General features: G+C 37.8%; 3 protein-coding genes and 1 non-coding gene across 12 annotated transcripts in view; all 4 read left to right on the top strand.

The window, feature by feature from the left end:
• The first annotated feature begins 560 nt into the window (after positions 1 to 560).
• Positions 561 to 9,562, top strand: lrrc58a (leucine rich repeat containing 58a). 2 transcript variants are annotated; one of them, XM_077246200.1, is made up of 5 exons: positions 564 to 1,048; positions 1,124 to 1,185; positions 5,034 to 5,162; positions 5,264 to 5,541; positions 7,623 to 9,562. In XM_077246200.1, exons 1-5 carry the CDS (start codon positions 731 to 733, stop codon positions 7,814 to 7,816), a joined length of 981 nt encoding a protein of 326 aa, XP_077102315.1. In that variant the 5' UTR covers positions 564 to 730; the 3' UTR covers positions 7,817 to 9,562. The 2 variants fall into 2 exon arrangements, with proteins under 2 accessions (XP_077102316.1, XP_077102315.1); XM_077246201.1 differs by having other exon boundaries at positions 561 to 1,185.
• Positions 9,563 to 11,392: 1,830 nt separating this feature from the next.
• Positions 11,393 to 11,464, top strand: trnae-cuc (transfer RNA glutamic acid (anticodon CUC)). Its single transcript has one exon. It is a non-coding gene; the product is annotated as a tRNA-Glu (tRNA).
• An 814-nt stretch (positions 11,465 to 12,278) lies between these two features.
• On the top strand, positions 12,279 to 17,930 carry stn1 (STN1 subunit of CST complex). The gene is made up of 9 exons (XM_077246261.1): positions 12,279 to 12,624; positions 12,847 to 12,942; positions 13,245 to 13,322; positions 14,162 to 14,329; positions 14,477 to 14,597; positions 15,274 to 15,424; positions 15,937 to 16,062; positions 17,240 to 17,312; positions 17,652 to 17,930. Exons 1-9 carry the CDS (start codon positions 12,480 to 12,482, stop codon positions 17,807 to 17,809), a joined length of 1,116 nt encoding a protein of 371 aa, XP_077102376.1. The 5' UTR covers positions 12,279 to 12,479; the 3' UTR covers positions 17,810 to 17,930.
• Positions 17,931 to 18,777: 847 nt separating this feature from the next.
• sh3pxd2aa (SH3 and PX domains 2Aa) overlaps positions 18,778 to 26,945 on the top strand; it is a 131,555-nt gene continuing 123,387 nt past the window's right edge. For 4 of the 8 annotated variants that reach the window (XM_077246255.1, XM_077246254.1, XM_077246250.1 and 1 more), the window contains exon 1: positions 18,889 to 19,351. In XM_077246255.1, coding sequence (XP_077102370.1) covers positions 19,280 to 19,351 — 72 coding nt within the window. In that variant the 5' untranslated portion in view covers positions 18,889 to 19,279. Of the gene's footprint in view, positions 19,352 to 26,945 lie in introns of all 8 variants that reach the window. The other 4 variants (XM_077246256.1, XM_077246251.1, XM_077246257.1 and 1 more) reach the window with 3 other exon arrangements.

The raw sequence follows: 26,945 nt of genomic DNA, 5'->3' as shown, positions 1-26,945 counted from the left end.
ACAGCTGTTTCACCTCTAACTTCTCTAATTGGTCTATTGTGTCTATTGTGTAATAAAACTATAAAGCAATAGTCTTAAAAAAAAACTTGGCCAAGTTTAATCTAGTTATCAAGCATCACAGCTGCCAAATGGGCATGTCTGATTGTGCCATGAATATATTGTCATTATATGTAATCAAATTCATTATTGCTACATGAATAGATAACTATAAATATGTGCATATAAATATATCAATATAACCTTAGGAACTGTTTTGACTACAGTAAGTCCGGGCATGCTCATGTCATGCCAATAAAAAGAGTACTGTACCTTAAAGTAAAATGCTTTTTATTGTCTCACCATCTACATGTGGACAATAGATGTATTCTTTATGCATTTAATGCAATAACTAATCTTTAATAAAAGAAGACCTGCTGACTGCCAACAGGTTTTTATGTAAACCACGCACTCAAACTAAACGTGCAGGGTTACATAAGAGACTTATGAGACGGAGCAAACTTGCCTCATGTTTGGATGACCAACCACTGACTGCAGGAGGCGTGACACGCGCATTCTAGCACAGATAAAGCCACCAAAGTCTTCGGTCAGGAGCGCGCATTTCGGACACTTTAGTCAAAGGTTATAAGTGTATGGATTATAACTCGAAGCGATACATTTTAAGACTGCTGCACCATTTAAAACGTGTGATACTTATTCCTATATTATTATTTTACCTTACTAAACAGTCCATATGGCTCGTTTCCCAAGCATGGACGACAAGTGTGCTGTTTTACATTTATCACGTCTGCATCTGGACGACTTGAACTTGGATCATCTCGCGGACAGTAAAAGAAAACAAATCCAGCAGCTGCATCTCGCTTACAATCGTTTATCGTTTCTTCCACCTTCCGTTTGTTTTCTATCTAACCTGGAATATCTGGATATGAGCAATAATGCGCTCACGGTCATACCAGATGACTTTATGCGACTTACAAACCTAAAGACGTTTGTGGCAAAGAACAATCTTCTGAACGAGTTCTCGTTCCCTAAGGAGTTTGAGTGCATGCAGGTAGAAACTCTGAATATGAGTGGAAACAGGTTTGAGGATATTCCCATACAGTTTCTAAAAATGACCACACTACAGTCCCTGTCACTTGGAGGAAACAGATTAAAGAACATCCCTTCAGAAATAGAGAACCTGATCAGGTATGTGATTGTTTGTTTCTATTGCTTTAGGACAAAATAAGCAGCTCATTAGATCAGTTTTCTACTGTGTGGGAAATGGCTCACAGTCAGCAGCTGTCCTGGGGAACGACGACCCTATATAATAGGAGATAAGCTAGAGAGAGAGATACTGTATCTGTTGAGAGCCAGACAGACTCGGGTCTGACCCGGTGAGAGTTACAAAACTAGACAGTAGTTGAATAAATTCCATGGCGAGGGGCTGGTTAGGGGGCTTTTGGGTAACATGAACCAATAGATTGAAAGAACGAAGCTAGGGCCTATTCTTAGGCAAATACTTATGACATAACAGACTGTTTACTCTAAGGTTAATGATCTCTGTTTTCATTCATACCTAGAAAGTTAAAATTAGATCTTCCTGCTTCATCATTACATTGCTACATTTTTACTTCTCGGTATTCCCCCCATTGGCGGGACACTGTTTTTCCTTTGTATGTTTTTTTTTGTCCTCGTTGTGATCACAATACTGTAATACTAATTTAGCTTTTCACATAGGCCTATTACTCCACACGGTCTTCATAGTTGTTAATATTTTTTAAAGTACATTTGAAAACAGGGACGTTTTTATTCAAGCATTTTATTGGACTAAATTTGGTTCATTCCCGGTTCATCCCAATTATCCAGGAGGAGAAAGACTTTTTTTGTCAACATGTAGGAGTATACGCTAGCCTCAAAGCTAAAACAAACTAAAAGCTATTCAAAACTTTGAATTTAATTTCATGGATCTTTAAAGGAATAGTTCACTCAAAAATGAAATGATCATATAATTTACTCCCCCTCAAGCCATTCTAGGTATTCTTCTTTCAGCAGAACACAGAGTTATATTAAAGCTGCAGTAGGGAGTTTTGAGAAAATGTTGACTTAGCCTGAAAATTTGAACAAGCACAACTTACAGGTCCAACCCCCTTGCTCTCTGCTGATCTACAGCCCTCCCTCCACAGCTCCTCCCCCACAGCGGAGCCTGCCGTGAACGCGCAGGCTAGTAAGCAGGACCACCGATGATGGCGGATTATAAACAGTTATGGAACATTCACTAATAGGGACGAAACATCAATAATATGCTTTACATTGACTATGGCCTGCCCCTACTTTGACTACAAACTTTGTCCTCAAATCATTACGTATTTTGCAATACATGTAACTTTATAAGGTTGCACTCTTTCTATAAGTTATAGCTACTAAGATAACGTTAAAGGATTAGTTCACTTTAAAAAAAAACTTTTGCTGATAATTTACTCACCCCCATGTCATCCAAGATGTCCATGTCTTTCTTTCTTCAGTCGAAAAGAAATTAAGTTTTTTGATGAAAACATTCCAGGCTTTTTCTCCATATAATGGACTTCAATAGGACACAAACGTTTCGAGGACCAAATGACAGTTTCAGCACAGCTTCAAAGGGTTTTAAACGATACCAGACGATGAATAAGGTTCTTATCTAGTGAAACGATCGGTCATTTCATAAATAAATAAAAAACTTTAAGTTTTATAAAAACAAATGCTCGCCTTGCTCTGTTCTGTGATGCACGTTCGTGATCCTGTTCGAACTCGTTCATCCAAATGAACAAATCTTTTTTCGAGTCATTCGTTCGTTGAATGAACGAAATGACTCCGAAAAAGACTCGTTCAAAATGAACAAATCTTTTTTCGAGTCATTTCGTTCGTTGAATGAACGAAATGACTCGAAAAAAGATTCGTTCATTTGGATGAACGAGTTCGAACAGGAGAGTCACGAACGACGGTACGCGCTCGCGCTGTGCAAGAGAGGGGTGATCAGCGCGTACACGAGCGTGATTGACACTGCTAAGACATTCCTCCTGGCTCTGATTGGTTGTTTCTGACCGGGAGCGGTGTATTTCTGCAAATGGCTGTAGGACCACAGGGAGGAGCCAGAGGAGCTTGATTTTTTTCACAGATTATCTGTCTCATATTCTACTTTCAGGACATAATGACAGTTTTAACAAATATTTGTTTACAAAAGCTACCTACTGGAGCTTTAAAGGAGCAGTATGTAGGATTGTGGCCAAAACTGGTACTGCAATCACCTTCAAATTACTGTAGAGCGGTGTATCCCCTCTCCCTCCTCCCTTAATCGAGGTTGCAGGATACAGCAGGAACGTAGGCTGCTACAGAAGCTTCCAATGGCAAGTGACGAGTCCTACACAGTAGGCTAAGTTTTTTTTTCTGTTAATTATGTTTATGCTTCAAATGAGAGATGTTTTGCAAAGTAATTATATATCTCAAAAATTTACTAATGGCGATTAGCCAAATATAATAGTAAAGATGTACGCTCGTATGTGACAGTACATTGTTAGAACAGTAGCTGTTAGTATACTAACAGTAGGTATCTGTCATTAACGTAAGTACAAGCACAAGCCTCAGTCACCGTGTGTAATCGATATCAAAGATACAGCTATTCATTTAGCTGACACTATAAGTGAAAGCGACCAGCTGTATTTTTTAACTTACTCTGCAGTACACGTCCATAACGCTAAAAGATGTGATGTGAAAGATTACATGTCATTCTATTATTTTTGGCTGTAGAACATGCATGATAAACAAGTAGGCTACAAAACGTTCCAAGTGGGACACATTATTCACATCATAGGCTACAATGTGCTTTTCATTGGTGTTATGGACGTTAGAAAAAGTTATTTTACCGTGGAATTGCGCCTATAGTGCTTCCAATTCGATGACCCACCTCCTCCATATGAGCTAACGTAACGATACTTTGCACGAACATGCATAACTTTGTTCGACTGTCATGAATATTTGAAATGTCCATTTACATCAAGTACAAGTCAGCCAAACATAGTTGAATCTTACCTGTCCAGAAATTCTTCTCCGTTTTCAGCCGTCTCCATCTTTCAAAGGCATCTCCTATACAGATCCTTGTTTTATTTCGGACTTTGTCACGAAGTATTTCGGATTCATAACGAGTTTATGGGTTTATCAGTTTATCTGATTCGCAACGTTAGACTTTTTTTTTGATCCGATTCCGACAAGTTTGTAGCTGCAGCTGTGGTAACTAGAGCAGAGCTGGCAACCCGGATGCCGCAACACTACTGACTTCGTGATTGGTAGATAGGTGGAGGGTGACGCATCAGACCAAAACACAACATGACAACATCAACATCAGTTGAGGGCTGCAACTTCACTTTTTAAATGACAATATCCTGGCCGGACTACTGTTGTCAGTGATATAAGTATTTGAAATGAACATGGTTTCTTAATGTCTAGTGACATATCAGGGCCATTTTATGATTAATTTAAATAATTTTTTTACATACAGCTCCTTTAAATAATATCCTGGCTCTTCCCGGCTTTTTAATGGCATTGAATAGTGCCTGAGTTTTTAAAGCTCCGAAAATCACATCAGTCCATCATAAAAGTAATTAATTTGACGCCAGTGGGTTAATAAATGCCTTCTGAAGTGAAGTGATGGGTTTTTGTAAGAAAAATATCCATATTTAAAACTTAATAAACTACAAGCCTTCCGCTGGAACTCGACTCTTTCGTGAACGTGTTACGGCTGTTGCTGGAAGCCAATGATTACAGTTTAAAAAAAATCATTGCTTCAGAAGGCATTTATTAACCCACTGAGTCGCATGTATTATGGAAACTATGGAACTCAGGCACTATTTAATGCCATTACAAAGCTGGTAAAAGCCAGGACATTATTTAATAATATAACTGATTGTGTTCTGCTGAAAGAAGAAAGTCATATACACCTAGGATGTCTTGAGGGTGAGCAAATTATGGGATGATTTTTGGGTGAAGTGAACTATTCCTTTAACTTTTGACCTCTGCTATAGTCTAGAGATGCTGTATTTGGGAGGTAACCTCATCTCCTCCATCCCACCTGAAGTGTCTAACCTCACCAGTCTGAGATACCTGGTTCTGTGTGACAATCGCATCCAAAGCATACCGCCCCAACTCAACAAGTGAGGTTTTTAGTTACTTATTCTCTTACTGTATGTTATAAAGTCAAAGCAGTGAGGTGATTTAAAAAAAAAAAAAAATCATCCGATTTCTCTCCTTGCAGACTACACTCCCTGCTCTCTCTCAGTCTCCACAACAACCTGCTGACCTTCCTCCCTCGTGAGATCCTCAGCCTCGTCCACTTGCAGGAGCTCAGTCTCCGTGGAAATCCTCTTGTTGTGCGCTTTATCAAGGACATGACCTACGACCCTCCATCACTTATAGAGCTAGCAGGACGCACGGTCAAGTCCCAGAACCTTCGGTTCCGCTCGTGTGATCTACCTTCCAATCTGATCCATTATTTAAACCTGGCTAGCGAATGTCCCAACCCAAAGTGTGCAGGTAGGGGAGCACAATAAGACTGTATAATCTGTGAAAAAGTGACATATTTAGAAAAAACTGTACCACTACTTTAAGCCACATAATGCATTGATCAAAGGAATATTCTTGGTCAGTACCTTTTAAACTTTAGAATTGAAAGTTTAGATGACTACTAATTTCATAAATTCAACATTAAACATTATAACATAACCCTTTATTTTCTTTAAAAAAGCAAAAATCGACATTACAGTGGGGCACTCACAATGGAAGTGAATGGGACAGTTTCTGAGGGGTTTAAAAGCAAAATGCGCTTTTATAATTTTAAAAACGCACTTATATCTATTTCTCTGTTAAACGTGTGTATTATTTGAGCTGTAAAGCTGTTTAACTCATTTTTTAAAGTCGTTTTAACGAGTATTGTCGTTTTGCAATGTCATGGTGACAAAATTGTAAAAATGTATGAAACTTCACACAGAAAAGATAATATGACACTCCAAATGGGATATTTGCTAAAATAAAATAATCTGACTTTTTCTCATAGGAACGAGAAAAAGTTACTGGCCTCTGCATGCCCATGTGAAACTTTCATGTGTAAATGAGACATTTTTCGTGCAGACGTCACTCAAAACTTTCTGGTGTTTGCACGAAAAATGTCTCGAAGTGTCTTACGCCCCTTCAAGTTACGCCCACTTCAAAGTAGCTTACAGCAAGAGCGATCGGAGAAAAAACCTTGCTCTTGCACGAGTTTAACATAACTGAACATACGCGAGTTGATTAAGATTTCTCTTAGCTGTTCAAGAACCGAAACCTCTGAGATGACATCTTCAAAATGCTTGTTTTGCCTGTATACAGTAAAGCAAGCTGCAATATGCATTAGTGCCAGGGTATTGATAATGGATGCCAACTCTCACGCATTCGACACTTTTCACAAGCTCTCACGCCACGCATCCATTTTCTCACGCAGAGAAACGCGAAGCAAAGAGGACACTGACACCGAAAGACAAGACAGAGCAGCTTAATTTTAATATGAAACAAATTCCCAGCTCTCAGATTCTGTCAATTTTAATACAAAATTCAACCAAAATACTGTTTAGGCACTTGTAAATGTGACACGACATCGCTGTAGCGCCTCAGTTCAAGCGGCACGTGAACCGATAATCTCTAATACTCTTTTACTAGTTAATAGTAAATAAACACAAATGAACAATAGGTACGTTGAAAGACCGTGAGCGCATTATTGCTCATATCCAGATATTCCAGGTTAGATAGAAAACAAACGGAAGGTGGAAGAAACGAAGAAATATATATACTTCATACATAATATTGGTCAATCAGTGTTTTTCACCCGGGGAAAGAGGTCAATAAAACAGCTGGAGAACAATACGTCACATAACCTTACATAGGCTACCTCAGGAAAGCCATTTAATGACCGTAGCATATTAGTTGGCTAGAAAAATTTGCTATAGAAAGGAGTATTTTGCTAAATATGTGCACTATATTACATATTTTACTTTGGCTAAATCATTATAATGATATGTGATTTGGACAACTTCCAAGTTACGCCCTTACTGTTACGCCCCTCTCTTGCAGTCCGCAGGGTTTTCAGTGTTATATGACAGGGGGCGCTATTACGCCCATTACTTTTGAAAGGGTAGAGAATCTCCGGATCAAAACACAGGGGAAAAAATTAGCAGAAACAAGCGATAAAAGTATTGATTATGCACGTTGTAGTCTTTTTCTTAGCAATTTTGGTAGCTTTTTGTTCAAAATGTTGTTGTTTTTTTACGAAACTTACTCACATTCAAGTGTTGATAAAAAAAAGACTGCATGAAGCTAGAATAAAACGTTTTTAAAACTGCTGGCGGTGAAAGAGTTAACGTGTATGTTGTTTGATTCTTTTTAAAAAAAGATTTTTAAGTTTACAAATTTGCCTGATTGACAGTTTTCTATGTGTGATACTCAATAGTATGCTACAAATGCAGTTGACTAATGGCGTTATTACTTTATAAGTTGACAAAAAGCTGATTTTTTTTATCATTGTCTTTAACATTTTGAATATCTGTGCACCCTTGACACCATATCTCTCTCTTCATGCCCTTCAGGTGTTTATTTCGACTCGTGTGTGAGGCACATCAAGTTTGTGGATTTCTGTGGGAAGTACCGCCTGCCGCTCATGCATTACCTCTGTTCCCCGCAGTGTTCCTCTCCCTGCAGCTCAAACCCACAGAGCGACGCAGAGTCAGAGGAGGAGAACAGTGTCCCTGCAGACAGACTCCAGAGAGTACTGCTGGGATAGGAAGAAACCTCCGATCCGACACAGGACTTCCATTAAACGCTTCATTTCAACATTTAGAAATGTTTTAGTGACTCAACTAAAAAAAGCACTGCATGGCTATATTGTTTAACTGTGATTAAAACAGGTAGGTTTGAACTGTAACTCAAAGTTTATTGGGTTTAAAGGGACAGTTCATTCAAAAATGAAAATTCTGTCATGTTCTCACCACTAGCGGCGCCAGGAATTTGATTGTAGGTGGGCCTCCAGAAAACTGGATGGGCCAGTTAAAAATAAGCAAAAAAAGGAAAAACGGGTTCCCCTTCATCTCCGTTTCAGCGCTTTTCTGCGGCACTGAGGACAGCGACTCAGTAGTCTACCTGTGTGGCTCTTGTGTCCTCAGCTCAGTGCAGTGACGTTAGCCTAACTGGGGGGTTGCACACTGGACGAGAAGCGCAGCGCTGTGCAGCGTCGCGTCTAGGACAACTCAAAGTATCGCACACTGGACGCGCACTTTCTCAGTTTATGGCTAGCAATACTGTTATGTTTAAGGACATTATGGAATTAAGATAATGCCTGTATTACGTTATGATTGTACTGTACAATTAAATACAATCGTTGCTGACTTTGCAGTCTGAACACTTTACCTCAGAGCGTCCATTAACTGAATTAATTGAGAATGTCAGCTGAAAATCCGATAACATAAGCAATTTTCATTCAGCTGATTTCTGTAAATGAATATAAAACTAAATGTATATTGCAGCACAGGGTGAAGTCAGTGTATACATTAATGACGATTTGAGACAAATACATTTAAATTTAATATAAAACAAAAGAAATGGCGCTCTGTGGCGCGGCAGGATTTTAAACAAGGCCCTGAGCCGATGCTGGGCGCCGCAGACAGACGACGAATGGCGCCGCCGGTGTGTGTACAGTGTTCGAAGTCACACGTGGGGTAGAAGCCGCTGATTGGTTGAGAAGCTTTCACACAAAGCTTTCCTCGGGCTGTTTATTGGATGAACTGCTAGAATAAAAATCACTCACTACTCACTATAGGACTGGGTCAAAATGGGCGGGCCCGGACCCCAATGGTAGCGCCGCGGGTGGTTCTCACCCTCATGCCATTACAAACTCTCATGTATATATATATATTTTTGATGACTTCAGAAGACTTTTGATACTGTATATAATCAAATGAATGACTGTTAATGTTCTTTTATGGTGTTTTGGAAAGTTCACTGTTTATGTTCCATGGAGGCCAAACGCAAACTTGTTTGAAATGACATGAGGGTGAGAAACGAATGAAAATTGTGAACTATTCCTTCTAACGGTGCTCAAGGGGCATCTGAAAACGTTACCATCTTGCCTAAAACAATATTTCAAGTGGGTCAGCTTGCCATAGATAAAGCCTACTGGCAAATAGAGAACAAATTGACTGCTTTGCACTTCTGGAAAATGTGATCAATACGTGAACTGTTACTCTTTGACCTCTTCTTTGTATTGACTGTTAATCTGCTCTAACTCTTCTGTCCAAAGGTCAGGTTATGGACTATGATGGCTACTTCACACATTTCGGGAATTTATGTAAAGCTATCATCCATGACACAACTTTGAAAATAGTTACATGCTAAAGAACACTTTTTTTTTGTATTTTGTCTTTTTGTCAAAAGTTTGGCTATAGCGAAAAGGTTTCGGTAGTGTTTACGGTCTCTAGAGCTCATAATGGTCCTAATAACAATAAAACATAGATACTCTACACCTTAATGATAACTTATCTGCTGTGTGTGTTTCTTGTCAGCAATAGTCGTCGTTTCAGCCAGTCTAGATAGATCACTTACAGTGATGATAATTTTAACAGTATCGCACAATGTGGATGGCATTGTCTGAGGGTTTGGGTCAGTCAGTTCACATCAATATCTGACAGTTGCATTTATGGCCAATTTCAATGCACTCTTGAATTCCAGCACCAGACGTGGCTACTCTCACTCTTACTGCAAATAACCGTCTTTTATCACGGTTTACGATCATACAGTGACATGACACAGATTGCGACACCTCTCCATCTCTCTCTGGACAGATTTACAAAATGATTTCAAAGGTAGGATGATTCAGCAACTTCACAGGTCTGACATTTCAGTGCACATATAAACATTTTTAGATAACTAAATTAAGAAATGTAGTAAGTAGGCTCTCCATGCTGTACAAAATATGTTTTATCTGGTCGCCCAGTCTGTTAGCTGGTTTTAAAGAGGTTTTGTGCACTCGTCAGATTGGGAGACCAGCAAGCTTTTCAGGGAGGAAAGATCCATATTCCATAGCCCATATTTCAAGACTCATGTGGATGGTAAAGAAGAAAAATTGCCTAACCCGACATTGTAGGGTAGACTGAGTACAGTTGAGACACTTTTTGCGTTTTGATTTTTCTCCCAAAAATAGATACTGAAAAGAAGTGCATTTCTACATGACATGCCACATGACATTTCATTAGCTTGTAGACTAAGATATTATCAATCAATAATACCCATAAGTAGTTTATATTTCCCACAATTAGCTCATAAATAGCAAATAAGGTGCTTTTTGTTTCAACTTTGTCTCAACTGTACCCATATGTGGCACAGTTGAGACAGTACCATGGTAAAGCTGAGACACCCATTTTTAATGATGTAAAGGTTCATTGCACATATAATAAATAAAGACAAATAAAGAAAAAAAAAAAAATTGGGCAACATGTTTATTTATTCATCCATTTAAATTCATTCATTTTATTTAAATTAGCACTGGTTAAAATATATAAAACAGGAACAATATATTTAATATATTTATTAATAATACAGTTTAAATATCAAATTTTATTTTCATTTGCATCCTATGCTGCCTAATTACGACGTTAAACCTGTTATAATAAAACTGAACAACTAAACAGTGTGTTTCCTAATAGAAATCTATCGGGGGTACAGTTGGTACACTTGTGTCTCAACCATACCCCGCTGGCCACCTCGCACATTTCTCTAGATTTTGCAATGACCATGCATGACACAATACCATGAAATATGCCAGTTTTTAGGGGCACAGAATAACGTTTATGATGATACCAGTTACGTTTAACAGTCGCATAAGGATAATAAGCTATTCATGGTGGAGTTTGCATGATGAAGTGAAAGTCTTATCTTAGAAAAAACTTTTGCTGATAGTGATACCTTCGGATCGGATATGTTTACGTTGTTAAAATTTCCCATGATCAAAGAGGACACTAATACACATGTGCATGGCAAAAATCACAACTTGTGCATGCTGGGCACGCAAGTTATTTAAGGTGTCTCAACTATACTCATGTCTCAACTGTACACAGTCTTACTTTACAGTGTTTCTCAACAGCAAGACTCGAGTCTAATGTAGGATATAGCTAGTGCTCCAGTGAAGATTATGAGTGTATTTTGGATAATGATCTCCATCGAATGTTTTGGTGGAGGTGATTGTCATACTTTCTGTAACTGCAATATTCTTTAAAAGTATTAAACTTGAGTATTAAACGCAAGTATTAAAGTATGTGTCAGTATGTGTAATATTTTTGACGACAACCAAGCGTAGAACTTTCAGCGCTCCCTGGTGGTCTAGTGGTTAGGATTCGGCGCTCTCACCGCCGCGGCCCGGGTTCGATTCCCGGTCAGGGAACAAAAGTTTTCTTTCCATTCACTTCAACGTTGCTGTCTTCTGAAAATTCAATATAACGTTAATGTAACGTACTATGTTGTTCAAAATGACTATAGGTAATGACTACCTCACGATATTTGACTTTCGGTCATAAACTACGATAACTGTTTATATATATATATAAAGTTATACAAAAGTATTTGCATGTTATATGAGCATTCATAATCATTTTGTTTCTATATGAATTAAAGGAGATTGACAATTAGAACTAAATCAAAACATCTGTAATCTAACAATCGTTTTTCAACTAAAACAATTTATTTATACTATTATAATTACACTCTATTTGGGCCTTAAATGTCTATGTATTAAATCATTTAAAAGATATACGTATTTGTTTATGTTTTTGTATGTATTCTTGGAGAATGGCTCTGATAAATTACGAAAGCGTGTCAAATATGCTTGTTAAAGGGATATTTCACCCAAAAATGAAAAGTCTGTCATCATTTACTCACACTCAAGTTGTTCCAAACGAATGAATTTATTTCTCCTGCTGAACAAAAAATAAGATATTTTGAATATGGGTAACCAAACAGTTGATGGGCCCCATTGACTTCCATAGTATGGTGAAAAATTGTATCAATACATTATCAATATTATCAATAACATTATAGAATAATAAGGTTAATATCAATAATATTTTCAAATAAACGATCAATTTTATCAATATTATTTTATCAATATTTTCTGACAGAATTTTAATTTGTGGGTGAACTATCCCTTTAAACACGTCCAGTCACTTACGCTAATTAATATTCATGAGGCAAACGTAGTTCCTTCCTATGTGCGCAGTGAGTCAACTGCGCAAAGAGCGGAAAAACACAAACATGACACCGTCCGTGAGTTGTACAGACTCCAGGGTTTCTTAGTTTCTATTCCCGCATCATCAAGTAAAACAACTTAAGTTTAACCAAGCTGACCTCTGAAGCACGGAGATTCCCTGTCGTCGTGTTTATTGTGTTGTCAGCGATGTCTGATGGCTGTGAATGATCCGGGAGGTGCTGATGCTGATGCCGAAGAGCCGCCGTCTATACTGTGGGGTCTGGACCCCGTGTTCTCCGCATATTCCAGACTCTACATTACTGACATCCTGCAGATGAAAGAGTCCAGACAAGTACCTGGTAACGTAAAATACAGCAGTTAACCTTTGCTATCTTTATCTATCTACACATACATAATACTTACTTAATAATAAAGCATTGATAAACAATACTAAACCATTTTTCTAAATATTTGTTATACTGCAACATAATGTGTTGCATGAGCCACATGTTTTTTGTTCTGCTGTTTTTAAAATAGATAATGCATATATATAAGAAGGCCCTGTACATGATGTTTTGTAGGAGTTTATTTCTACAAGAATCACCCACTCTTCCAGGTGGATGTACTGGGGACGGTTGTTTACAAGCGGGAGAGAGACGATTTCTACTGTTATGGAGGTCTGGAAAAACATTATTTCTGCATCATCCCCTTTTTTACTGTCATAGAAACATCAACTTTTTAGTTTGGCATTTTATTGAGCTGTATTTTGTGATCAAATAAACTAATCAAATGTTATCATCATCATCAAATATTTTATATTGTATACTGTTGCAAATGTTTTTGGTTCCTTCATAAACTCGACCACTTGGTCATGTCTTATCTTGCCTTGGGAAGCAAGTGAGCCAGTACTGCCTTTCAAATGTGGGCACATGTTGCACCTGGTCTTACTATTGCTTGTCTGTTTTCCTTTAACACATAGTGGATGATAGTTCTGGTGTCATAAATTGTCTTTGTTGGAAAGATGAGAAATGGAGGGATCAAGGAGAACCAACTAAATGTAAGTTACAAAAACTGTCTTTGACGCTACATTAGTAACATTAACATTTCACATCAATTCAGTACAATTACAGAAATATATATTTTGAATCCACACTACTGTTCACAAATTTGCGGTTAGTAAGATTTTTAATGTTTTTTAAAGCAGTCTCTTATAGTTTGCCAAAGCATTTGTTTTTTTATAAAAAATACAGTACAAATATTAATATTGTGAAATATTATTACAATGTAAAATAACTGCTTTGTATTTGAATATGTTCTAAAATGAAATTTATTCCTGATATCACAGCTGTATTTTCAGCATCATTACTCCAGTCTTCAGTGTCACATGATCCTTCAGAAATCATTCTAATATGCTGATTTGCTACTCAAGAAACATTTATTATTATTATCAATGTTGAAAACATTGGTTTAAAAAAAATAGTAAACAGCGTTGCTGTCTGTTATATTTCTGTGGGTATCGTATAAAAATAAATTCAGTAATCCCTGATGAATAGAAAGTAAAAGAAAAACAGCATATTACTGTCATTTTTGATCAATTGCCTTCTTTTTGAATATAAGTATTAATATATATTTTTTAATTAGCTGACCCCAAACTTTTAAACAGTAGTGTGTCAAAAATATTTTAAAGCCTTAAAAGATGGAAACTCCTATAGTGAAAATAATGTTTTCACTGCTGTAAATATTTAATCGGCAAAAATAGTATTTTCTTAGTACAATCTTTTTTAAAATGACTTAATTTTATTTTAAGCAAGCCAGCTGTAGATGTAGAAAATCTGATGCGTAAGGAATATTAATTCAGTAGGTGTAGGTGTACTAATCAAGTGCTAATGTTAATAGGCAGAGATCCTAGCGGGTCCTCCAGAGGCTTTAACATTGAAGACGAACTCAAACGCCTGCAGGAGGCTGAAAGGCAGAGCACTGAGCTGGAGATCGGAGACGTGCTGAGGGTACGAGGGACTGTCAAAACCTCCAGGGATGCGAGGGAGATCAAGGCCACCTGCTTCTGTAAGTCAAATGTTAAGGGATTTAGATGCACATAATAATGTCTGTTTAATCAGTTAGAGTGAGCTTGTTTGCAGAACACATGGTTATTTTGCTGTAATCATCACTCTGTAATTCTTTGTGTGTGTGTGTGTGTGTGTGTGCGTTTAGATAAAGTCAATGACCCTATGATGGCAGTGCAGATCTCGCATATGCTGGAAATGCCTCAGCTGTACAGAAAGTGCTATGATGAGCCGTTCAAGATGCAGAGTGATGACCTGGGCGGCACAGAGTGAGTCACACAGAATGATGGAGGTCTCATTTACATCTGTTATTTTACATGACATCATTTACATCTTACACCTGCAGTGACATGAACTTAATTGTGTTACAGGGGAAAAAAATGCATGCAGACATTTTGCCCTTTATGTGAGATAAATGCATGACATAAATATATAATAATAACAAAAATATATAAGGGGGCAAAAATATACAAATATATATATATGTGCAAAAGTCTTTGGCACGTTAGTATTTCACCCCTAGAAAATGGGTTTAAGCCAGTTATTTATATCTTTGCTGTAGTGTGTCAGTAGGAAATATCAGTTTACATTTCCAAACATTCCTTTTGCCATTAATTTTAATAATCCAGTGAGATTTTTGTATCCACAAGGCGTCTGACAACAGCCGGTATGATCCACACGACACAGAGATCTGATCTCACCATCATCGAGAACAGAAAAAACAGCAAAAAAATATAAATAACTGGCTTAAAACCATTTTTTTTTTGTGGAGGAAAATACTAACGTGTCTTAGAGTATACAAAAATCCCTGCATTTTTCCCCCCAAGCTTGGAAACAAATGCATCTGAAATGTAATGTCTTGATTCAGACCTCAAATTTTAAATGTAGGGCCTACTCGTGAAATACATCAAACATGCTTTCTGTGCTTTTCAATTTTATTTACAGAGCAGGTGGCTCCTCACATTTCCACTATTTGCTGTCTCGGTCAGTTCTCACCCTTAAGGAGTTCCTCTTAGAGAAAGAGTTGGCCAGGTTTCGTCCTTATGATGTCGAGTTCCTCTTACATCCCCTGATCCAAAGTTCTTCAGCAGAACAGGTACTGGGCCTGACCTTGACCTCCATTGTATTCGACAGAGTATGTTTCATGTCTTTCCTTCACTGTCCAGTACCAATAAAGCTGAACAATGTCACTATGCAAAAGATGAATGCACACGTCTACCAAAGTAAACTGTCCTTGTTCAATGTCACTACTCTTGGCTGGAGTATATCAGGATATAAGAGCCAGTAATAATTTGTGGGCACGGCAGGGAGGATGTGTTGTGCTGTTTGATGGCAGCAGGGAGTGATCGTCTGTAACATTTTATTAGATGCTGCTAGTCTGGAGATTCAAGGACAGCAGCATACGGTGATTAGAAAGAAGTATGCTAATGAGAAGCCTGTCCATATCTTCGTTAGTTATCAAATGAGAACGTACATGAAGTATGCGGTTCATTTAAACATTCTTTATTTGTTAAAAGGAGCTGAAATGGTAATTTTGAATGGTGCATCACAGAAATGTGATTCATTGTTTGGGTGACTCATCATTTAATTTCTTATTTTTGCCTGAAGGAGTCAGATCAGCCCAGAACGGCATTGGCTACGCAAATTCGAAAACTTCTGAAAGAGACCCTGAGCGTCCTCCAGGATGAGGGACAAATATTTCGCAAAATACGGACCCAGGATGAAGTCTACAATGTATGTGCACAGTGCATACACATACAGACACCTCTAAGCAAGTTTGACATCATCAGAGAGAGAGAGAGAGAGAGAGAGAGAGAGACAGACAGAGAGAGAGAGAGAGAGAGAGAGAGAGAGAGAGAGAGAGAGAGAGAGAGAGACAGAGAGAGAGAGAGAGAGAGAGAGAGAGAGAGAGAGAGAGAGAGACAGACAGAGAGAGAGAGAGACAGAGAGAGAGAGAGAGAGAAAGAGAGAGACAGAGAGAGAGAGAGAGAGAGAGACAGACAGAGAGAGAGAGACAGAGAGAGAGAGAGAGAGAGAGAAAGAGAGACAGAGAGAGAGAGAGAGAGAGAGAGAGAGAAGCTGTGGTTAATTTTACCTGAGGAGACTCTTAACAAAATTAAAAGGAAAATGTGTAATATTCGCTTCCTACACATCTACTTGTAGGTCTGAATAGGGTTGTACCCTTAGGATTTTAAAAGAGGATTATATTAAAAGTGCCCCTATTATGCTTTTTCAGATATTCCATTTCATGTAGTGTGTAATAAAGCTGCTTGGGAATGTAAAAGTTGCACGATAAATGGAGTTATTGTCTCCCAAAAGAAAAAGAAAAAGAAAAAAACGATTCTGAACTGCTTAAAAATGAGTCGTCAGTAATTCCAGTCTTACTTCCGGCACAAAACTATGTAGGTTTGCAACAAATTTGCATAATGCCAACCTATGGCAAATTGGCTGCCTGCAAACAACATCTACTTTGAACCAGGCCTCAAACACTGTAGTTGTAGCCGAGGCCTGGTAGAGTTTGGTTTGTGTTGTCGAGAAGATGCTGGTTTCTGTGCTGCGAAATCCACTTTGCATGCAGTTCCAAAGCATGAGAATTCAGGTTCGAATTGATACAGACTGGGCAATCTGACCAATCAGAACAGAGTAGGCTTTCAGAAAGGAGGGGTTTATAGAGACCGGATACTTTATCGAACTGTTTCAGTTACTGTGAGAATGAGGTCATGCTGCAATGTATATTATGATCAAATGTAAGTGTTTTTTGACCATGGATGCATGTACACCTATTGTAGGAGACCTTCAAAACAAAAATAGCACAATAGGGGGACTTTAATGTGGTTCAACCATAACTGAAATATAATTTCTAAAACTACTTTAGAACGTAATTATATTTTTATTACCGTGGCTGCTGTAGGTAACAGAACAAGACAAAGATCTCCACACAGCGATCAAGGACATTTTACGAGAGGATACCAAACGGGAAAAATGTGAGGTCTTTTTTTAAATACTAGTTGTGTATGCATATAATATTATTATTATTACACTCAATGCTTGATATTGGTTGGTCAAGCACTGCATATTCGGTTCAAATTATTTTTTATAATGTTTAACTATGTAATTGATGGTTGTCAGGCTGTCACATAAAACTTTCAATTTGAATCAGTGTTTAGTTATTATATATATTTATTCTTCATTATTATTTTATTTTATAATTAAACGGTGTTCTAAGTGGGATCATATACAAGCAGGTGGCCATTATTTCAAAATAAAACCTGATCCAAATATGTGAGTAGAGGACCCTCATGTTGCTTTTTTTGTTGTTGCAGATGCTGAGAAAGGATGCCATGTCTTACATATTTTGTCCAGCATGAAGCAGCGCTACAGCCAAAACCTGAGTCGAGAGGTGCTGGAAGTTGCTCTGACATACTTAGAGTGCAATAGTGACATAATAAGCACAACAGAAGCCCACTACATTGTTTTGTAGCATCATTTTAAAATATTAAGTTAATAAAAATACAAGCAAAGAGTTCAAAGCAATCATGAAGAAAGATTGTAAACCGTTACAGAACCCTTTTTAATATAAATCATTAAAGTTATCTAATGGCTCTTTGTTTTCTTACATGTTGCTTTTTATGGTTGAATGAAAATATACAGATATATTTACTTCAGCATAATACAGAAATTGCCTCTTTAATGGGCTAACATAAATATTTGAGATCTCCTGAATATTTTTACTGTTTAACCTTTACTTTCTGTCACTTTTAAAAATTGGAGCTGACAGATCTAGTTCCCTTTCACTTTAATTATATAGAAAGGAGTGGCCTGGATATTCTTCAAAATAAAACATTTTGTGTTCCAAGGAAGAAAGTCATACAGATTTGGTACAATATGATAATGAGGGCGAGTAAGTGATTCATTTTGGATACAAATGGGTCGTTTAAAACGGTAGATACACTCAATGGCCATAGGAGGACGCTGTGAGCAAATAGATACGTCACCATCCGCGAGCACAACTGTATCTGTGCGCGTTCAGGTCTATTTATGCTAATTTGCTGTGTGAGTAACGGAAATCACGTCTCACACTGTCCTTAATAATCTTAGATTATGGAATAGATTCGCAGCAGACCATATGTTTTTTTGTTTTGTTTGTTAATGTTCCATTTACACTATGCAAAAAATGCATTCATAATTAAACGTTCATCAAATGACTGTTCATATCTAGCATATGGCATGGTTTTGTTACAGATAGGCTACTCTATTGCAATGTTTTTCCTCACAATAAACAAACTGAATTTAAAGAAACAAACAAACAATGCATGCTCTGTAAAATCCAGCCATTGTCTCTATTTCGAAGGAAGACAATGATATCAACCCCCCCCCCGTAGAGGCTCTTAAACTGCAACAGAGTCCTTGTCAAAGAAGCCCATCCCCATTGCCCAAATATCCCAGACCAGTGTGTGCGCGCGCTTCCTGCCGAATGGACTTCGCGGTGAATGCGCCCCACCGGCCTTAATGACGCGCGCCGCTCACGTTTAAGGAGAACCCCCTGACTTCAGCGACACTACTGTAGTCCACACAAAGAAGACGCGCTCGTTCCCTTATGACGCGTCGATCCGGATTGCAGAATGACACTCTAGAACGCGTCTCGATTCGAATTCGGCTGGAACGCGGCGGTTCGAAAACCCGTTCTGCGCTGTGAGAGAAATGGATACGAGCATGTTCGTTTCCTGCAGACGGATATAAGTTTTGCCTCATTTATTACTCGATCTTCACATCTACATTACGTCTAGGGGAATAAACGGACTGATTAAACTGACGGGCCGGGGGGCAAAAATCGTTCGCTTTCATTGTGAAGAAGAACTGCGATTTTATTCGTGCAAACGTCTTCGTGACTGTCCATTTATTCAGTCTCTGTCTGATTACCAACGGTGCTTCTGTAGCCTCTGTTTTCACAATGCAGTTTCGGACAGTTTTGGATGTAAAAGTGGTGGATGTGGAGAAGAGGAGGAATCCATCCAAACATTACGTGAGTTGGCTACCTATTCACCTTGCGTCCTTCTCGAACCTGATGCTGAGATAGGCGCAGAAAGACGCATCTGGATAATGATAAAGAACATTTCTGCAACATTATAGACACGAATACGTTATGAGCCGATTCTGTTTTGTCCAATAAAAAGTCTGGTATATATGCATGGGGGTTACAGAGATAAAGAAACAACAGATAAATAAATAAAAGAGAAGAATGACCTCAGATTGAACACTTGGACTCACTATTAATTATATTCACTTAATTTGGCAAATGAATTAGAAGATTTTCATTTATTGTTTGAGACAGCCCTTTAGCTATTTAATTATTAAAGCATGAATGACTTTAGATCTACACCATATTATTCAGTTTTCAATATTAAAATTCAAGTGAAATAAGCCCATCTTTGCAGCAGGAATTATCAGTTGTAGCATGACCAATAACAATCTGATCATTTTTTGTGTGAAAATGGCAAGACAAAAAAGCTATGTTGTTTCTAACTCCGTTATGCAAAACGAAGAGTTCTACATTTTGATCAAATGTTCCAAAACTATATCTTATGAAAAATATTTATGCACCCCACTAGTGATTCTGAGGAACTGATCAATGACGTGCGTGTTTTGATCAGAAGTGATTGAACTTTCTGTCGCACTCCCTTTTCAATCAATTTAGGCTACCCCTTCGATGACAGATTTGGGGGTTTAGTGGCTTGAAATAAGTGCCCATATATGGCTGGAGTAGAAGCATATGTATTTCCTTCAAAAGATGCATGGTGGGGTTTGTTTTAAATATTTATGATACCACTTCTTGCAAGCATATGCTAGCTAGACGGTATAGATTAGCTTCAGACTAGTTATACATAAATAATATAGGCTGGATTTGGGCATTTTTTTGACATGTAGGCTAATATAAAACCATGCCCCATTCAACGTCATTACAAATTCCAGTGCAATTCCAGTGCAAATTGATTTTAAAAGTAGAGTTTGATAATTATTTGTTTTTGTCTTTTGGCATGTCCCCCCTTTTCTGTATGACATGTGTTACTTGATGTTCAGTGATCATGTTCTCCAGCATGATTTTAGAATGAACCCAAAGAGCATCTTTATTAGTGACATCATAAACCTAAATATTTCTTGATTTTTTATTCCGTTTATGCTACAAATATAAGTTTAACCTGTCATAAAATTGGAGAAACCCAATTTAAACAGTAGCCAGTGAATCAAATATTCGGTCATTCTTAACAACAGTACATTTTAACATCCAAATCAGCCCTTGACATTCATCAGTGGTTGTGGCTTTTTGTTTTAAAGAGCTTCTTCAACGTGGGCCCATTGTCTCTAAATTTCCTAACCACCGAAAGCTTCAGAACTGTTCTCAGATCGGCATTAGTGCAACATCCTCCCCCATAACTCTCACTGGAGTCATTTGCTTAGCCATAGATTCACTGCATTCTCTCCCGGGAGAGCGAGACTTTCGGAATATGCACGGCCCCATATCCCACAGGCTTCTACGTTCTCTGGAAAGAGAGTAAAAAAAGAAAGGCAGTTGTTCAGTCTCATTAGTAATGTTTGTCAAACAGCTGGGGTATGCTTTCCTTTCGAGAGAGAGATATAGAGAAAAGGAGGAGGGGAAATGTGAACCCACATGCCCTTGTTTTTAATCCCCAGAAGCAACCCGACTTCCTCTCTTTGAATGGAAGCTTGGCTGTATTTAAACCAAGTGCAAAAAACTCTTTTCCTTCACACACTAGACAACGTTCTTTCTGCCCTTTACTTTGATCCGGGATGCATCGGTAGGATGATAAAGAGTGTACTCACAACCGCTTCGGAAAAGAAGTGCAGGTTTGTCATGATTAGTCAGCTGAGAGTTTGAAGTAGAGAAAAAATAGGGGATCATACGATGGAAAATGTGGAAGTGAGCACTGAATCACTTGTCCGAAGGTGGACAGAATTGGTTCTATTATGCCTTTGTGGGAATCGTGTGTGTTTGAGACATGTTTTCTCACACACTCACTTCATTAGTGAGCACTGGCTCCCAACAGAGCCCCACATGTCTCAAATGTGTTTGTGTGTGTGAACGTTACACGGCGCCGCCTTGAGGCTCTCCCTAGACAATCTGCTGTCTTGTCAGCTTTTGTATGTGACACATTTCCTTAGCTGTTTCCATCTGTTAAATCATAGACCACTACAAAACGTTCATGCCACAAAATGCCATGAATCCTGATCGTTTGCCCGGTGTAATGGCTATTAAAACGATTTTATTCAGCACAAAAAGGGACTAAAGCCATGATTGTTACTCGTCTCTCTCTCTCTCTCTCTCTCTCTCTCTCTCTCTCTCTCTCTCTCTCTCTCTCTCTCTCTCTCTCCCTCCCCCTCCTCCCTCCCTCTCCTCCCTCCCTCCCTCTCTCTCCCTCTCTCTCTCTCTCTCTCTCTCTCTCCTCTCTCTCTCTCTCTCTCTCTCTCTCTCTCTCTCTCTCTCTCTCTCTCTCTCTCTCTTTGGTTTAAAAAATAGTTCATACAAAAAGGAATCCATCATAAAAGTAATCCAAACAACTCCAGTCACCCTTCATCTGGAACTCGACTCCTTTGTGAATGCATGTACGGCAATTTTTGGAAGCCAGTGATTATAGTTTATAAAGTTTTAAATATGGATACTTTTTTTTACAAAAAAACGTTCACTTTAGAAGGCATTTATTATCCCACTGGAGTTGTATGGATTACTTTTATAATGGATGGATGCTCTTTTTTGAGGTACATAAACTTTACTTTTCAAGGGTACTATTCAATGGCATTACAAAGCTGGGAAGAGCCAGGATATTATTTAATTTAACTCTGAGTGTGTTCGGCTGAAAGAAGAAAGTCATATACAGCTCGAAAGGCTTGAGGATGAGTAAATTATGGGATAGTTTTGGGTGAAATATTCCTTTAAGGCAATCCATCGTTTTCTTTAAAAAAGGAAGAGAGGTAACTTTTCAATGCAATTAAATTGGGCCAATTTGTGGAGGATTTTAAAGCAGACACATGTCCTTTGATTTTATTACAGGACTTGCCCTAATTCTTCTGTTAAAACTTGTTATTAGAGCTGTAAAGTTGTTCTCTTGGTTTTTATGGTTGTTTTAAGGATGTTGGCATTACGTTGTCATGACAATGAAGTTGTAAAGTTGCATATAAACTACTGCTAAAAGTTTTTAAAAATATTTTTGCATTTAAAAATGCTCAAGGCTGTTTTTATGTGATCAAAAATACTGTAAAAACAGGAATGCTGTGAAATATTGTTACAATTTAAAATAACTGTTTTCTATTGTAATATATTTTAAAATGTAATCTATTCCTGTGATGTCAAAGCTGAATTTTCAGCATCTATTACGCCAGTCTTCGGAGTCACATGATCCTTTAGAAATCATTCTGATTATTATTAATGTTGAAAACAGTCGTACTTTTGTGGAAACCGTGATTCATTTTTTGTTACTGTCATGTTTGAATAATTTAATGCATCCTTGATGAATTAAAAGTATTAATTTCTTAAAATAAAAAAAAAGACTGACCCCAAGTTTTTGAATAGTAGTGTACACAGAAAAGATTAGTAAGCAATTTTTTTTAAAATACAGCTGTCATGTTAACATGCATATTATTATACGTCTTGTGGCTAAACTATTGAAATGAATGGACGTTTTCAGATTGATCAAATTCACATCCTTTGTAAGTGTCTCAGTAACCCAGATTTTTAGTTTTTGGCTGAACTATGCCTTTAAACAACCCCCCCCCCCTCCCCCCTCCCGCCATATCCCACACATCCTATTCCAGCGCTCACATACATTGATGTACTGATGAATGACTCCTGCAGCATCCTGTCTGTTTTTAATTTCCACGTTTTCATTTCCCATCCTCTTTGCTTGTTCCTTGTCCAACATGACATCTCGGAGCACTAAAGCTCATTGCTCCTTTCTGTAGAGTTACTGTCTCCCTGCCGCCAGTTGCGAAGCAAATGCTATTGCTTTCAGTGCAGCTTGATTACATCATAGAGAACAAATGATGCCAGAGCTGCTGGTGACAACATGTGTGGGCAGAAAGCGAAGGCCCTGCCACAGTAGAGCAGCCTTCATGGGAAATGGCTTTCTCTCTCACCGTAACTAATGATGGCGTCACCCATAAGGAGAAATGATCCTGCCAAGGGCTTTCCTGGAATACTTTATCAGAATTGTATCATATTTTCTAGTGCATTTGATACATTCTAATGGTTTTCTGTTGTTCAACAGCTGAAGCTTGAATTACGTGAACTAATGATGTGTTTGTTTATGATGCTTTGTTTAGCTTTTTATTGTCTGGGACACTGGGTCTGGCTCTCTCAAAGGGCTCTATGATGAAAGATGAGATTGTTGAGGGGGTTTGAAAGGCCACGTAGGTGTAATGGAGCTGAAAAATAGCAGTAAGATGTTCCTTCTCTGGCGGGTTTGTCTACACACCACCAGTTACAACATTCAGTAGACACGTAAGATCTTTCGGAGGCGACTGACTGTTCGCTCCTAGTTTAAGTGTCTGACTTCAAATAGTAATAATCACAATTCAGCTGATGATATTTGGATGTTTTCAGATTATCGGTTTGTTACAGTTCAAACATTTAAACATCCTTGTTAGTGGACAATTAGACCTTCAGATTGACTCCATAGCAGCTTTCATTGGCCAAGGACTGCCCAGAGGTGGTCTTTCATGTAAAGCAACCAATCACAGGCCGTTTTGTTCCACGTCATGTTTAGGGGTGTGAAAATGTAACGCCGATGTCCCTACAATAACAGACCGTTGTGTAAAACTCTTGGACTTATTTTAAAGAGTCTATGGCGCAAACTTAACATACTTCACATACTTTTGAAAATCCAGTGTTTAGTTGATCCTGATAGGCTCTCATTGTCACATTTGTAAACACAACAGGGTTCTTCTTCCATGAGGGGGTTTGGCATCACATGCATTTTAGTTTCCAGGCAGAGCATTAAAAAACGTGATACACACGTCTTCCAGACATCCTATAGAATTCAACCAATCAGATGACAACTTTGAAAATCTGACAACTTTCCAATTAAGTGTGCCACATGCATCAGACGTTCCTGGGCGTGATATCTGAGGCGTGGACAATAAACTTTTTCTACTTTTACAATAAACACAAACTATATTAAAGCATAATTAAACATTGTTATTTAAATGCTAGCAATTCGCCACATCCTTTTATAACAGCCTCTTTGCACCCATTTCTATGTAGCCCTGCACATGACATGCAGGACAAAAATTTGTATCTTTGCTCCAAATCTACAGTTCGTTCCCATGACTTACTAATATGTAAACATGTTTAAATTCGTTCCCTCATTTTAAGTAAATTGTGTGACGTCAGTGACACAGTCACCCTTCATCTGGAACTCGACTCTTTTGTGATTGCATGTACGGCCATTGTGAGAGGCCAGTGATTATAGTTTATAAAGTTTTAAATATGGATATTTTTCTTACAAAAACCCTTCACTTTAGAAGGCATTTATTATCCCACTGGAGTTGTATGGATTACTTTTATAATGGATGGATGTGCTTTTTTGAGGTACATAAACTTGGGTACTATTCAATGGCATTACAAAGCTGGGAAGAGCCAGGATATTATTTAATTTAACTCTGAGTGTGTTCGGCTGAAAGAAGAAAGTCATATACACCTAGAAAGGCTTGAGGGTGAGTAAATTTTAGGATAGTTTTGGGTGAAATATTCCTTTAAGGCAATCCATCGTTTTCTTTAAAAAAGGAAGAGAGGTAACTTTTCAATGCAATTAAATTGTGGCAATTTGTGGAGGATTTTAAAGCAGACACATTGATTTTATTAAAGCACTTGCCCTAATTCTTCTGCTAAAACGTGTGTATTATTAGAGCTGTCAAGTTTTCTCTTGGTTTTATGGTTGTTTTAAGGATGTAGGCGTTATGTTGTCATGACAATGAAGTTGTAAAGTTGTCACTGACTTACATGATTTACTAATATGTAAACATGTTTAAATTGTGTGACGCCAGTGACGATAAGATTAATTTATTCCCTCATTTTAAGGAAATCTTGAGCACGATAATTTGTTCCCTCATTTTACTAAATCGTGGCCACATTATAATAATTTGTTCCATTACTTTTGTTTAATCAAAACGAGGGAACAAATTAGTTCAATGTGGCCCCGGTTTTCTAAATTGAGGGAACAAATTCTAATTCATGGCCATGATTGATCTAAAACGAGAGAATATATATATTATATATTTTTGTCCGCATGTCTTGTGCAGGGCTCTGTACATTTAATTTTGACAGGATCACAAAACAATCACTTCAGATCAGAATGAAACAATCAGGAATAAAGTTTTTTTGTGCTACACCCAACACAATATTTGATGCACAATTGTGGCCAAAGGTTGTGACGCTGACAGGTTTATGTGTACGCTGAGTTGACACTTTTTCATCTGCACTTCTTCAGGAAACATTGTTCACTCTAGTTCCACTTCCTGTTCAGCATCCCTTTCCGGAAGCTGGAATGTGCTTTGTATGTAGGTATTGGGGTGAAACGGGTGAAGAGGGGTGACCAGTGACACCAGCAAACTGGAAATGACCACAACAAAATGCAAAGGAAGTGAGAAAATGAGTGTCAAATAGGTTTATGTTGTTTGGATCATTGTTGATCACAGTGCTCAGTGAGGAGGTTCAGAAAGCTATACCTTTCATCTTTTGCTCTCTCTGCCTTGATCTTCATACTGTTTAATTAAAGATTTACAAGATTATCACTTCCTGGGGGAGATTCCCTTTCCAGAATCCCATTACCAGTGGTCTCGGCTGCAGTTACGCAGCTTAAACTGCGCAGTAAATGCTCACCCCTTGAGACCTAGAACTATTGCCAAAGTTGCTGTGATAGTTTGTGGGTCTTTGTTTGGGTCATTGTTGTTGTTTGGGAAAATGTATATTCCCGCTATAGAAAAGAATGCTTTTTTTTCTAAATATGCATCTGTCACAGGTTTCAACAACTATTTTGTTGGTAATTTGTAGTATAAAGGGTTAAATGTAGATACAATTATCTGGAACTTTTCACCACCACACAAAAAAGGCATTTCTTACTTAGTATTTTTGTCTTGTTTCTAGTCTAAATATCTAAAATAATCTTACATCAAGATGCGTTTACTAGACAAGTAAAATGACATAAGATTATGTTTGGTTTTCAAAAAACAAAAAAAACTAACTAAGATTATTTTTCTTACACCATTGGCAGATAATTTTGCTTGTTTTAAGTAAAAAAAACTCACTTAATTTAGATCCTAGACTAGAGACATAATATATTTTGCCATTTTACTTGAATAGCAAATGCATCTTGATTTTAGTTTTAATTTAATTTGAGATATTTGAGATATTTGGACTGGAAACAAAACAAAAATATTTTTTTGCAGTGTGGGCAGTTTGTCTGTGAATCTAATCTAATTTTTTTTGTACATTTAATTGAGTACACAAATGATGCGGCGCTCTTAACCCATTTTACTTTGTAATGTGATTGATATTTGGGTGGAATTAGATTGTTATTCATTGGGCATTGAAATATTGTCTGCACCTG

Source organism: Siphateles boraxobius, unplaced genomic scaffold, assembly GCF_051911475.1.
Source record: "Siphateles boraxobius isolate OS27281-9 unplaced genomic scaffold, OSU_SipBor_1 29, whole genome shotgun sequence".
NCBI lineage: Eukaryota > Metazoa > Chordata > Actinopteri > Cypriniformes > Leuciscidae > Siphateles > Siphateles boraxobius.
The sequence above is the reverse complement of the archived record's forward strand: the minus strand, read 5'-3'. Positions and strand labels throughout refer to the sequence as shown.

What these genes read in the sequence shown, in the direction of transcription:
- lrrc58a (XM_077246201.1), top strand. Translation starts at nt 731, where the DNA reads ATGGCTCGTTTCCCAAGCATGGACGACAAGTGTGCTGTTTTACATTTA. An exon ending in GAAATAGAGAACCTGATCAG is followed by an intron (nt 1,186 to 5,033) that starts GTATGTGATTGT and finishes CCTCTGCTATAG; the next exon opens with TCTAGAGATGCTGTATTTGG. An exon ending in ATACCGCCCCAACTCAACAA is followed by an intron (nt 5,163 to 5,263) that starts GTGAGGTTTTTA and finishes CTCTCCTTGCAG; the next exon opens with ACTACACTCCCTGCTCTCTC.
- stn1 (XM_077246261.1), top strand. Translation starts at nt 12,480, where the DNA reads ATGGCTGTGAATGATCCGGGAGGTGCTGATGCTGATGCCGAAGAGCCG. An exon ending in GATGACCTGGGCGGCACAGA is followed by an intron (nt 14,598 to 15,273) that starts GTGAGTCACACA and finishes TTTTATTTACAG; the next exon opens with AGCAGGTGGCTCCTCACATT. An exon ending in AAAGTTCTTCAGCAGAACAG is followed by an intron (nt 15,425 to 15,936) that starts GTACTGGGCCTG and finishes TTTTGCCTGAAG; the next exon opens with GAGTCAGATCAGCCCAGAAC.